The 15,085-nt window shown below is 36.7% G+C and overlaps 1 protein-coding gene across 4 annotated transcripts in view; it reads left to right on the plus strand.

The window, feature by feature from the left end:
• Positions 1 to 6,061: 6,061 nt before the first annotated feature.
• The window catches only part of LOC149078754 (uncharacterized), an 89,124-nt gene continuing 80,100 nt past the window's right edge, over positions 6,062 to 15,085 (plus strand). For all 4 annotated transcript variants that reach the window (XM_089240853.1, XM_089240854.1, XM_089240855.1 and 1 more), the window contains exon 1: positions 6,062 to 8,055. In XM_089240853.1, the coding sequence (XP_089096979.1) occupies positions 7,132 to 8,055 (924 nt within the window). In that variant the 5' untranslated portion in view covers positions 6,062 to 7,131. The remainder of the gene's footprint in view (positions 8,056 to 15,085) is intronic.

Consider the following 15,085-nt stretch of genomic DNA (forward strand, 5'->3'; position numbering starts at 1 on the left):
AAGATTGATGGTAGATCATCGGCAGTAGAATCGTAGGATTTAATCGTGGAGCCGTAGGAAATCTTACGATAAAATAACGGGATCATTGGTTTTCATGATCAAGATTTTTCAAATGCATGTATATCTGTTTGAAAATTTTACTGAATATACGCACAATTTTTAAAATTGGTAAGAAAATCTCTCTCTCACAAAAAAAAAGTAATTGATTTCTGTTTCATTATAGAATCCGGTAGAACTGCTGCTCTCAACCTATGACCATTCCGCAGATCAGAGGGGGTCCGTGACAGGGCCGTCTTGAGAGCATCGTGGGCCCCCGGGCCAGGTGATTTTTCAGAGGCCCTACCTGAAAAATTCTCGAAAAATTCAACTACTTCTCATTTTTATGAGGCCCCTATAATCTTGAGGCCCCCGGGCTGTGTGCGCAGGGGCGTAGCCAGAAATTTCATTCGAGGGGGGGACCACTTCATTTCGGGGGGGGGGGGACCAAAGTGACAGAACAATGGATTTGGCCATCTTTTTCCCTTTTTTCGGTCATTTTCTCACATTTCGGGGGGGGACCAGACCCCCAAGTCCCCCCCCCCACCCCACCCTCGCTACGCCCTTGCGTGTGCGAGTGTGCCCATGCGTTAAGACGTCACTTGTCCGTGAAGATAAGACAGATGGTCCATAGCCTTGAAATTTTGTCTCCATAGAGACGAAAATTTAATTACGGTTGCGCACAAAATCATCAACGGATAAGGCAAACACATGGAAATTACAAACAACCCCTAGTGCATTTCGATATGCTATATGGGTGTCGTCTTCAGAGGATCCAAAAATATCACGCTTTCTGCGGATTCCACATGGAGATTGGTTACCAAATCTTAACTTTCGATTGCTCAGCGAAAAGAAAAATTTTTTCTTATCTTTCTTTTTCTTTTCGCTGAGCAACCGAGAGTTAAGTTTGGTAACCAATCGAAGTGGAATCTTAGGCCAGAGTGGTATTTTTTAATCCTCTGAAGACGACACTCATAACTGACACCACTGAACCAGACATGCACGTCGTCCATATTCTTCTGCGGAACTTTTCGTACATGTTGGAATGTGTGTGTATGTATAGTGAACCTGACGTGAAGTTTTTTTCTGTGTAATGCTTATTATGTGTAGTGCTGCCATCTGCCATCAATTTTTTTCTAACTATGGGTGAAGTGTAATAATTGAATAATTGTATTGTTGTAGGCCTGTTGTTTTCTGTTCTCTGTGGCGAGACATTTTAACGGGGAGATCGGCTCGCATTCGCGTCTCGAAATTGGGAACCACAGAAAACCAACTTCAGTCGACCACCACTGTGGCGACGGTGGAGTTCGAAGACACTCGTAGCATGGGCGGAGATACGGGGGGGGGGGCGTGGGGGCAACCCCCCCCCCCCAGCATCAAAGGTGAAGTCGACTGATCTAATGCATATATGTATAGATGAATCGACAACAGTATCATCTTGCCCCCCCCCCCAGCAATAATGGCCGTGCCCCCCCCCCCAGACTTCCAAGTCTATATCCGCCTATGACTCAGAGCTGTCGAAACGCTGAGGTAAAACATTGAAATTAAGGAAAGAGAATAAAATGTATAGTTTTTCTAACTCCTAATTTAACAGATTAAATGGCATCGAAATTTTTATTCGTTTACATCAAGAATTAGGAAATGGTTCTCAACGTAAACATTTATATACGCACAAGAACTTTTTTGCCAAATCGTGGTTTTAATGTATGTGAATTCAAAAATGGCCACCGGTGGTTAAAAGAAGAATTAAAAAAAATTTACTCATTTTTATGCTTACTACAATCAGAACCGCCCTTAAGGGTGCGCCGCAACAGGTGCGGTAGCACCACGGGCCCCGCATTTATGGTAACAATAATATCTTTCATAAATTCTGAATTTCCATCAATTATAGAAATCTGCATTTACATCTAAAAATAAATAATTCCCGAATTCATGAATTCTAAATTTTCAACAATTCTATAATTCTGAATTTTCAACAATTCTATAATTCTGAATTTTCAACAATTCTATAATTCTGAATTTTCAACAATTCTATAATTCTGAATTTTCAACAATTCTATAATTCTGAATTTTCAACAATTCTATAATTCTGAATTTTCAACAATTCTATAATTCTGAATTTTCAACAATTCTGGCATTATTAATTTTGAGCAATTCCAGAATCCTGAATTTTGAGCAATTCTGGAATTATGAATTTTGAGCAATTCTGGAATTATGAATTTTGAGCAATTCTGGAATTATGAATTTTGAACAATTTTGGAATTATGAATTTTGATCAATTCTGGAATTATGAATTTTGAACAATTCTGGAATTATGAATTTTCATCAATTCTAGAATTATTTCTTAAGAATTTATTATTGTTTATTATTTATCCATGTGTGCTGGAATTACTTCTTGCATTTATTCTGTATTTTCGTGATTCCCTTCTCCCACAGAAGAAAAAAAAACAGAGTTGAATGGCGCCTGATATTATTTTTACCCCGGACCCTGCTTCTGGTAAGGGTGGGTGGGTCCTGCTTCATACACCAGTCATTATCACTTATCAATTATCACTCTAAATATGCACTATAAAATAAGCACGCACATGCGTTTTCGTAAACTTATATATACAAAATTTCTGTATATAAGGGGAATTGTTGCGTGTCATTTTGGTTCATGCGAAACTATTACTGAAAATCTACGTCTTCTTTCGTCCAGCTCTCAAGTTATTGTCACAGAAAAAACATAAGTAAAATATTTCTTTTAAGTCTTCATAATTTGCAAGTATTTGCATAATTTTTTTTTTAAGTCTTCCTGGTTTTGATTCATGGGGCATCCACCAGGATTGGGCTGACAGGGCTCAGGTTGATTATTTTTTTCACACTATTCGCTAGGGGGGGGGGGGGGACTTTTAAATTTCTAGCCAAGTACATGTCCGCAATTGGATGCTTTGTCACCCGGGGCAAGCACGCATTTTGGCACCCCCATGTAATGTAGACAGATCAGTTATAGGAGGAATTTGGTTGAATCCCCTTTTAGTCCAGCGTCTGGGGCATCAAACCTACCTGCTTCCCTCCTAGTTGCGGTTCTGGGGTTCTGCCAAAGATCCGAGAGTAGGGGCCCTGCTGGATTGTGCTGAAGCATTGTTTTGATTAGAAACGAAGAGAAAAACAGCTGACAATTTCATTGCAATGGCTGTATAAGATTAGAAAAAAACTTTCCAGCTTCAATGATACCTAAATTTGATACAAATACAACGCCATAACAGGCAAAACGCCCAACGAGGTGGCTGAGAAAAAGATGCCCATAAAAATATGGATGTCATATATTTCAAAAATATAGCAACCCAATTAAAAATGCAATTAACAAAAATTGTAAACAATGTATGCACATGATAAAATATTATACAATGCCCATAAAGAATACTTATGGTTGTCTTATTCTAAGTATGGATAGCTTCTCGATTTACCCCGACATGTTTATCGTATTTCTTTTTAAACGTGTCAATTGTATTACAATTTACTACCTCCGGGGGTAAGCTATTCCATTTATTAACAACCCTATTAGAAAAAAATTCCCCCTGCGACACCATAGCCTTGCATTGTCCCTTACCAACCGATACTGGTGTCCCCTTGTAAAAGCAGTCGATTGGCGGTGTACTGAAAGTTCATGGTCCATCCTATCCATCCCATTGAAAATTTTGAACACTTCGATCATATCTCCTCGACACCTGCGTTCATCCAATGTAAACATATTCAAAAAATAAAGTCTCTCTTCATAACTCAAGCCCTGTGTGCCAATAAGGACACGCGTAGCTCTTCTCTGCAACCCATCAACCAAGTCTATGTCCCTCTGTAAAGGTATGTTTAAGTTTAAACTGTAAAAATCTATATCTTTACCCTTACCCTTCAATGCTTTGATCATTTCCAATTTATATTTGTGGCAGAAAATTTTGCATAAAATAAGTACATAAGGTGAAAAGAAGGATGAATTAATTAATCTTGAAATTCCGAGGAACCTTTTATAAACAAATTAATTGCGCATAGAAAACCAATAAAGTGTGAAGATGATAAAAGCGCACATAATACAAGTCCCAATATTAAAATTATGTGATTTTTTTTATTATTTGTTTATAATTCTTTTATTTTAATGTTAAATAACAAAAACACAGTTTTAGTTAAAATTTAAATTCAAAAAGAACTAAAAGAGGAGAGATTATCAGTCATCTCTTTTGGTGAAGATCTCCATTATCATTTGCCTGAAATTTTACTTTCCTGCGAGTCACCTTGATTTGGCTCACACTACCATATTTTTCAAATTATTTCCGAATTTATAAATTTAAGTGCTTACAAGTTATTTAAAATGTGTATAATTCAGGTGGCGATCATGTATTTTCTGTCAAATCTCCCAAAGCCACTGCTGAAGGAAAAAATAAGAAAAACTGCTTATATCCTGCCCAAAAATCGCATAAAAACATGCTTCTGAAAGAATCTTTCAGCGGAGAAATCATCGTACGATTGAAACAGTAATCGTAAGATTTTTCTAGCATGAGTGTGTGGTAACCCAATAACAAATCAATACATACATATTGCCAGGATTCAGTTCCCATCATTGAAGTTTCAAAAGATCACAGCAGGTCCGTCTAGAATTAGTATTAAAAAAAAAGAAGAAAAGAGAGCGTTTACGTGTTTTAATGGCCTACATTAAATACAAAAGATGAATTAGCTTCTCACTGGTGAGGATGCCATGCTGGAAATTGACCGCCGCAGGATACTTTTAATAGCTCATAATACTGACTCAAGGACTGATTGTTATGGAAGCTTTTTGACAAAAATAGGGATGAATAAATGGGGAAGTACGCACTCATGTGTTCTTAATGGGGAAGAAAAAGAATGCAAAATATCAATCTGAGGGAGAATAAATTAAGAGAGAGATAATCTTATAAGTTAATAATAAGAATAAAAAATAATATGTATAGTTTTTTCATTTTATAAATAAGTTTTTGTTTACACACGTTCATAAGAGTATGCTCTATAAATTCTTATTTTATTTTGAGAGAATTTTATTTCAGCTATTCTTTTTACTATCATTTATAAGTAGTGTTTATAAATAATAGTAAAAAGGGGTCTTATGGGTATTACACCCCCTTTACATGCAAATATTGTACGCTTCTATGTCTTTATAAGAAGGTTCAAGTGAGACATAAATCTCTTTTAAATCAAAAATTTGTAGCCCATAGGCTGAGATAGACTTGGAAGTCTGGGGGGGGGGGCACGGTCATTATTGTTGGGGGGGGGCAAGATGATGATGATGCCAATTCATATATACATATATACATTAGATCAGACGACTCCACCTTTGACTCTGGGGGGGGGGCAACCCCCCCCCCCCACGCCTCCCCGTATCTCCGCCCATGTTGTAGCCCTGCACAGCTGCAAATGCCTATATACAGGACAATATCTGTAACAAAATGTGAAAAAAAAAATTTCACAAAAAGAGAAAAATTAATTTGTGAATGATGATACTCGTCAAATGGAGGGGAAAAATCCAAAAATATTTTTATGCTAAATGGAAATCTAATATCTAATCAATAACCACGATCTCTAATGGAATGAATATTTTATGATTAGCAGAGATAACTTAAGTGAATAAAAATTAGAGGGCACGCAGATATATAATCCGTGGAGAAATGCTTTTCTGTTGCACGTCAAATTTAGTCAGAAAAGCTAATTTGTTTTTGACGTTCGAAAATGGACATTTACAACAACAACGGTCTTTGAAATTCAAGAATGGACATTTGCAACAACAATTGATTTTTTTTTTTAGATTCAACAATGAACTCACAAGATTGAATAATATGCATTTACCAAAAATATTTTTTGAGATTTAAGAATGGAAACAAACAATAACAATGATTTTTAAAACTCATCAAGAATGGGCATTCAACAGCAACAATAATTATTTCACGAAAATTGTTAAAAAACTGAATTGTTTCGAATGGACATTTACAACAACAATAATTTTTGAGATTCAAGAAAGGACATTTACACAAAAAAGGATTTTTGATACTTAAGAATGGACATTTACAACAAAAGTTTTTGACACAAGAATTTACAACAATGATTTTTGAAATTCAAGAATGGACATTCAACAACAACGCCTACGTGAAATTTTGGTTACCACGGTTGCAGAATGGGTTAAACAAAATAGAAATATTCTCAACCTTTTTTTTGTAATATTCTCTCATTTGTTTTATAAAAGAAAACTATCAGAACTAAATAAATAAGTGTTTTAAAACTAATCTAAAAGAAAAGAAAAATACATTAAAAAAAATGAAGAAAAACATCTAACAATCGGGCGCAAAATGTCTCTCTCCGTAAAGCCCCAAAAACAGAAGCTACGACATTGAGAATAATTCCAGTGACGTTTTGTGACGTCACGTAACAGTAAACGGAGCCGGCGTAAACAGTATGAGAGAGAATTTTTTTTTCTGTAATGGCCATCATCTAGCAACGACACAGTGGTCCTTCGCTCTTGCTCGACTGTGCGGTTGCTGGTGGACTGAACGGTGAGAGCTGTGAAATGGAGATCCATCGCCGAGTTCTTGAGAGCTGCTGAACTTATAAAAGAAGTGATGGAAGAGCATTGGGAATGTTTCCTTGTTGACAAAATAGAAAAGATCTAACCCGGAGGAGAAGAAAAAAATACATATAGATACTAGATCTCGCTCTCTCTCTCTGGAAGTATGACGGCCATCTCCTCGGAGTCTATTGATCGTTCAGCGAGAGGTGAATATCGTAGTAGGATCGCTTTTATATTAGTATTGCCATTCACAGAATTTAATTCTTTTTGTTTTTAAAAAAAAACACTTGACCTCGTTTGTGTGTTAAAAATTCCTCCAGAGATGCCCCCATCCCTCAGTATAAAGTCATTGCATAAGAATGTATATTCGTAGATGCCCATCATGTAGGTGAGTGTCCATTTCACAAATCCATTTCCGTGAGTGTTTAGGTATAAGAGAATGGTGTTAAAGGTGATTAGCTGTAACGTTTGACGAATGAGGCGCTTAGGGATATTATTTAGTAGATTAGTTGTAGGTAGGCCAGCACTGAGCAATGTCAACGAGAGACGTGTACGGCAACCTTAGCCAGAGTCAACGTTCCCCGAAACCCGGTCGGCGTTCAGATGTTGTTGCACCACCGTCGCATGCCCAACCATCCAAATACATCAACTCCTCTATATCGCAACCTGTGTCCACTCATGGCAGCCCTATAAGTTCCCGTGCAGCAGCAGCGGGTGCGGACGTGAGACGAGGTCGTACCGGCTACGGTGTTAGCCGCTCCAGCAACGTCAGTCCGACGCTTGGTGTCGAGCCAGTTCCCCATTCGATCAGTAGCAGCGCATTTAACGTCGGCGGTCACCACCCCGGATACTACGTGGACGATTTGACGAGCCCGACGATGGAAGGCCGTTCCGGCCCCGCGACCGGAACGGGGCACCACAGAAGTCGATCCGTGACCAGAGTTCCCCTGAGGAACTATCATTCTTTGGAACGCGACCAAGAGCGCGAATTCATGCCCATCAGGGAGCCCCGCGATCGGTCTCTGGACCGAACCGATATCGCAACGCGTCATCCGAGAAGCCGCGAACGGTCTTTGGACCGGACCGGTTATCGCGAGCGCGACGATCACTACAGGGATTTGGATGGACCACCGATAGACGCTGATCCTTACAGGGACAGCGGCCACATGTCGAGAACTACGCACAGCTCGTACAGCGATAGCCGTCACGGTTATGGCAGAAGTGGCGGTGATGGCTTCGTGATGGAACTGCAGGCCAGGCTGAATGACCTGCAGGCGCAGTATAGCAGCGTGAAGAGGGAACTTGAAGCCACTACACAAAAACTTGGGTCCAGTATGCACAGCATCAAAACATTCTGGAGTCCTGAGCTGAAGAAAGAGAGGGCTCTTCGAAAAGAAGAAGCTGCAAAATATGCTCTCCTCAACGACCAGATGAAGATGCTCAGATCTGAAAATCAAGTGAGTCAATTTCTTTTACATTTGCATATCTTTTATTCATGCACATATTTCTCTTGGCCTACAAGAAAATAATCGCATTGTTATTGTCATTGTGCACAGTTAATGGCTAATGACTAAGGCCTTCTTAATTCACACCATGTTCCCCCACCCCAAGCAAAATATTATTGCACTGCCTCCACCCTCTCTTAATGTGTGGGGCCCACCCGGGTACCTCAAGAGAAGAGAGGCCTCACAACAATTAGATCCAGTTGAAATTTTCTAGGATTTACCAGGTAGGGCCTCCAAAAACCCACTTGGCCCAGGGGCCCATGATACTCTTAAGATGGCCCTGCCCACCCTTACCACCCTTTCATGATTTACATTAACTGTTTTTTAAAATTATCTAATGAGGTTATTTTCATTGGGGTTTTTTGGCACAGTGCTCAAGGGGGTCTCCACCTGTTATAGATAGCCGAGTCCCAATGTAGTTAATGTTACATAGCTGCATAGCTAGAAATTTATTTAAAAAAAAACTTTCATATAAGAAATTTGTTAAAAAAAAAACTATTTAAAAATATCTAGCATTAACTGGTATTGTGCCCCAACATTTGTTTCTATATTGTTGATGAATGTATTGTTTCGCAATCATGTTAACCAAAAAAATATTCCTAAAAAAGTCATTGTTCATGTTAAGAGCTGTACCAACTCTAGGTACTAGTTTCTACATATTGGTGATAAATGCATTGTTTAGCACCCGATGATAAACAACGGTTGGGTTTGGTTTTCAAACTCTAACCATGATAACTTAGAAAACATTGAAAAAGACTGATGAAATCCAGAGTAGCACAAAAACTGTTATTATGCCAGATTTTGGTTTCTACATTGTTGATAAAGGTATTGTTTAGTGATCATGTGATAACCTAGAAAACATTTCTAAAAAAAAGTGATTGTTAAGGTTAAGAGCTCCACCAACTGGTATTATGCTAGATATGGGTTTCTCCATTGTTGATGAATGCATTGTTTAGCAACCATAATAATGAAGAATAAATTCCTAAAAAGTTGTGTTGAAGTCAAGAAACCATTGTAGCGTCGGATGATGTTATAATGATTTTTGACATCTATTGACTTTTTTTCAAAATTTTTTTGTTGCCTATTTTTAGTAGCATATAATTGAAGTTGAGCTCTGGTTGTTATGTTAGGTTGGATGAAGTATTAAAATATTAATTGGATACTCTAAAAATACTTCATAATTTTATAATCCCCCCACATTTGAATTCTTTGTTTTAGTTGCAGACAATTCAAAAGTAAAAGCATGGGAATTTGAAAGGACTGGTGCATTTTTATTTCCTTCTATTAGTTTTCATCTTTTCAAGAGGAGATGATAGGATATTCTTTAAAATTTATATAGTACTTAGAGAAAAAAATGTGTATGAAAAATTTGGTAAAGAGATTGTACATTTCTACTGAAATATTGTATAAATAGAAATGTATATGTATGTAGATTACGCCTGCACATTACCAAAAGATAAAACTACCATTTATACCATTGTTTTCGGTTTATTTGCGAAAAAAAAGATTTACTCCCATATTTCTGTTCTTGGATTTTATTATAAAATTTTTTAAATGATCCTCCTCTGTTAAATATTTTACTGAATTGACTTTGGATGTTCTTACTGAGTGACACAATTTTTTATTGCCACAAACAATGTCATAAACATTATTTATGCATTTCATGAAAGACGACTGCCAGAAGAGCTAGAAAAATTATTTGTGACAAAATCATTGAAATAATATTTTATGGATTATGCTTCAGCTATCATTTCTGACAAAAAAAATCAAAATAATAAGTGTCAATGGTCAGTGGCAATGCAAGTTTAGGCAACTAAAAAGGTTTTTACTCAAAAGATTTTCTAGCCAGCATTTCTTATAACATTTAGATATTTTAATTAGGAATGGTCGATTGAACTTGTGTCTAATGATTCTGTCTATGAACTGAGACATAAAAGATCTTCACAGGGTCAGCTTCATGTAAAACATATGTGATTCAATACCTTTGAGTCTGATAAAATCTTCCTTCTGCAAAAAAAAAATTGATTTCATAAAATCTTCTCTATGTTAGAGGCTCTAGCAATGACACATCCACCATGACAAAATCAAAATGTTCATTGTAAATATTTCACTCATTGACTCTTCTCCAAACTACTTTCATGTCAATTTCTGTCTTTTTAATTTTCAAATTAAAAAAATTGTAGCTCTTTTTATTATGAGCATTAATCAAAAATTTATCTCTTCTTTAGTCTGTATTTCACTATTATTCTATATATTTATATGTAACTTACTATCTTTTTATCCACTAATTTATTTCAAAGATTTTCCTGTTTTCAAAAAAATAATAATTATCATTCGAAATATAGCACCATACATTTGTAATATAGCATAGTATTTTCTCATAGCACCTAAGGGGCCATTCGAGTATTACTTAAGCAAATTTTTAGCTATTTTTGGCCCCCTCCCCCCTTTGTCAGCAAAAGTCTAACCCCCCTCCGTCAGCCAAATTTCACCATCACCCCCCTATCTCCTAACGCATAATATTGTGGGATCAGAAACGTACGCGGGAGGGGGCATCGCGTGCTCGTGCGCCTCCCCCCGCTAGTCGAAAAAATTTTATTTTTTTAATGCAAAAAGTATTTAAAAAAAAATTAAAATTTCGAAAGAAATATCTTTATATGTTATTATAATCGATTTCGGTTAATTTAAATACTATTTAAAGGGTAAGAACTCAAAATTTCTCTTTAAAAAATCCATTGCGACCCACCCTTTAAGCCATGTATGGTAAACCCTTGACCCGCAGACCAAATGTGGCCGTGAAGGTTATCTGATGTGGCTTTCCCCCCGCCAAACCTAATTTTGTAAAAATGAACTTAGTGGCGCATTTACAAATCGCTTAAATGACCCGTGGCACAATTCCAGAGCATTTAAGTGGCCCGTGGCACATTTTCAGATCACTGAAGTAGGGCTCAAAGATCACTTTCACTTTCAAAGATCATTTAAGTAACCCGCGACACAGTTACAGAACACTTAAGAAACGATTTAGAGATCCCTTGAGTGGCATGTGACACAGTTTTAGAGCACTTAAAAGCGATCCCCAGTGCGGTTTTACATCACTCAAGTTACCCGCGGAACATTCTCAGATTGCTTAAGTCATCCGTGGCATAATTACGGATCACTTGAGTGATGCGTGGAAGCAGGATTGGATTGGAAGGAGTGGAAGTGGATTTTTTAGCACTTTTTTAGCGGCCTGGAAACATTTCCAGAAAATTTGAAGGATCCGTGAAACACATTTAGAGGTCATTAAAGTGGCTCTGTAAGGGACTTATCAATAGGTAGAATGTTAGTTCAGGTGCCCAATAACTATCGAAAGTTTTTTTTACGTTTTTGGTGCACCGAATAAGATGCCATTAAGAATATTTCATATCTTCATAAAGGGTGGTTGATGACGTAAGCATCATCAAAACACCCCCTCCCCCTTGTCATCAAAAGTCAGCAAATCGGAAACCCTCTCTCCCATCGATGCTGACGTAATGCTTGAATGATCCCTTAGCAAATACTGTGTTTAAAAAGTTAATCTCGCAGTAAACTTATTAAAAATTTGAGTGATATTCCGTGACTTTTATTTCTCCTTATTTTTAAAATAAAGTATTTGAATCTTGAAGAGCTGAGCATAGAGTAATAGTATGATTGAAGGAAAATTTCTGTAGTTTTTCACTTAAGATAAATTAACTAAGGATTAAAAAAACATTCTTAAAAATATCCATCTATAACTAAAAAGATAATTTAAATGTCAAGTGAATTTTTTTTATTTTCGTAAAATATGAAATTTTTTCACCTTACGAAGAGCTTTTATGTGAAGGATGAGGATATGATATATCAAGGTTGAAACACTTGTTTTGAAGTTTTTAATTCCTGTGAGGAAGAGCTGGGCGAATCCTAGGCGACTAGAAAATTGGTATTGGTGCCTAAAATTTTTTTTGTGTAGTTACTAAATTCTAGGCTGTGAGAGCGGCACAAAATTTTTTGAATTTTTTATCTCAGCAATTCTGTCAACACGAAAGAGGGTCACTATGACCTAAAAAGCAAAAGAAGCATTATTTTCTGTATTTTTCTTCGTGTAATTTTTTTTTTTGGCGCCTAAAGAAATTGTTCTGGCGCTTAGATTTTTTTGTGATTTGTCCAGCCCTGCTGTAAGGTAAGTACAACATCTCATTACCTGCTTTCCATCAAATTTCAAAACATGAAATTTAAGTTTCTTCAATAAGCTACCTGAAAGAATGTACTGAGCACAGTGCACTGGTGCTAGTTTGTGCCAGGCCCATCTCAAGAGTATCATGCCCCCCACCGGGCCAAATGATTTTTCTGAGGCCCTTGTCCCTGGCAAATTTACATGCTTATTGTCAAAAATTTCAATCACATCTCATTTCTGTGAGGCTATTCTTTTCTTGAAGCCCGAGGGCCGTGCCCTGGTGGGCCCATGTGTTAAGCCGGCACTGTTTTGTGCCTATTTCTATCATACCTCAAATGAGATGCATATGTAAGAACGGTAGTAACAAATTGTGAAACGATTCATAAAGCAACCAAAAGCATAATTTTTGAGTTGAAAAGGTCATATGAAAATCATGTTCAGTGAAGAAAAATGAGTGTAAAACTTTAGCTTGATTTACTCAAAACAGAATTCAAATTTGGTCAATATTGGCTCAAAAAATATCTCCAACCAAAATATTTTGTTAATTACCTCTTCATGCGAATTATAGATTTTCATGAATGATTTTGATTCACATATTGACCAGGACTTGACAAATCATAAAAAAATCTGGGCGCGAGAAAATCTTTTTTTGGGCCAAACATTCTTTTTTTTTGGAGAAAAACCAGTCCAAAAATAAATTGTTGTCCAATTAGAAATTGTTTCGTTCAGCTATTCCAGTGCGCACCAACCTCCTATGTTAGTAGATATATTACTGTCGAGGCCCGGAGCAGTTCGCGAATTGGCCAATTTTGTTTTAAATTGACCCGACCAATGTCAGAATTTCGGGGCTTTGGTCAGCCAGTTCGCGAAGTGGCCGGGGAGATCCCTTTCCAAAGTCCAATAACAAAAGACACGTTTCGGAGTCATTGCCAAGTTAGCGTATTTTTCCTTAATAATTTTGTTCACGTTAGCTATGGCAACCCATCAAATCGCATCACGATGTGGTTACAATTTTTGCTTTTCAAAATTTGACAGAAACACATTATGTCCACATTATTACAATGATATAAATTCCAAAAATTTTGTGCTGTCCTGACTCCAATTTGGTACTCGCATATAGGACATTTTAGATGCCAGTCAGAGAAGTCGAAATGAGGGAAATTTCGAGGAAGGGAGAGTGAAAATTGCCAGTTCTCTCGTATATACGGGACTCAAGCCTTTATGGAGGGGAGGTGGTATGTTTTGCAGTGGATATTCATTAATTATGTAGAGAGGGCCTCAATCATCCTCAGCCCCCCAGGCTCCGGTACCTATGGTGCCAATATCAATTTCTTAGTTGCCATGGTGACGTGGCGCCTGGGATTTGTCATGTCATGATATCAACTATACGTTTGTTAATTCAATATGTGTAAATAATATATTCCCCACTCTCCAAAAATATTCTTTTCTTTTCCGTTAAATAAAATTAGATCAAAAGATGGGTGTTGGGAATTAAAATGATTCATTAGTAAGTTAATTTAATTACTAAAATAAACCATTGTGTTCGAAATAGCCAAAGACATAACCAAATAAAATGATATTTTTCTCTATTTCTTTTATTTAACATCCTTTGAATTTCAGAAGAAAATAATATTGAAAAAAATTATATCGTGTGGGAATAAAAGTTTCTTTTATCACGGTCAATTAAGTTAATGCTTTCGAAATGCAAGCTATGCATTTTTTTTTTGTAAAACATTAAAAGCATCGTTGCTGAATAGTTTAAAAGACGTGGAGGAAAAAATTATTATTATAGCTATACTGAACATTTGAATGTTATAAACTCTGTGAATGGGAGGTTTGTTTCTTTGCAATTCACTACCCTTATCACGAGTTATAATTAAATTGGCTAAGCTAGTGAATTTTCTGAATAGCTGCAGGTTAACATTCACCTTCATGATCTCAGTACCAAAAATATTAAAGTAATTTTAAGAGAAATTCCAATCTAATTAATCAAAGTGGGAAAAGTGGAAGATGTACTTCTTGGCCAGTTGGTTTTTTTCCTCTCTCACATCCTTGCATTATAGAATGGATTGAATATAAATTGCTCTTAGAAAATTAACTCTTCCTAGTGGAGAGTTTGTGATCTTTATCCTTGGTCAGTTCTGTATTTCCTTTTCCATCCTGTCATATTCTGATTGCGTGTTAGGTTTAAATCATCACATAGCCCACCTTAGTGGACTTCTCTTATCAAACTAGTAAACATAGACGGGCGATAGATAAATGTTGCCGCGATAATCTTTTGAACTTACTTGTTCGATCTGTATTTTTGGTGATGATTTGCAATTTTGTGTTTTTCTTTAGCCTCATGCGGAAAAATCCAAAATACACGCTAATATTTTCCTCTTTCTTTAATACTCAACGAAAACGGTGATCTGTGATGCTTAGTTCGCAATATGTAATTAGCATAAGACAATAGTAGCTACTATTTTATTAAGCTTAATTTTAATTTACAAAAACAAATTTAGCATCAAAATATAAAATGCATTCTGTAATTTTATTATACTTTCAAGATGTAATTTTTCACTCGTTCAAATAAGAACGGGAGAATAATTTACGTTTCTAATTTTGTGTGGCTTTATATGTATTCAGTCACTTCAAACTACTAAAATTAAGTAATCTGGGAATGTGCCGCGGTTAACTTGAGTGATGTAGAACCGCACTGGGGAGGGGCCGCTTATATAAGAGCTCTAAAACTGTGCCACATGCCACTCAAGGGATCTCTAAATGTACCACGGATCGCTTAAGTGTTTTGGAAGTGTCGCGGGTCACTCA

This window comes from Pholcus phalangioides, unplaced genomic scaffold (genome assembly GCF_987345545.1).
Source record: "Pholcus phalangioides strain wild (caught in Gottingen) unplaced genomic scaffold, Ppha-v1.0 ptg000013l_1, whole genome shotgun sequence".
NCBI lineage: Eukaryota > Metazoa > Arthropoda > Arachnida > Araneae > Pholcidae > Pholcus > Pholcus phalangioides.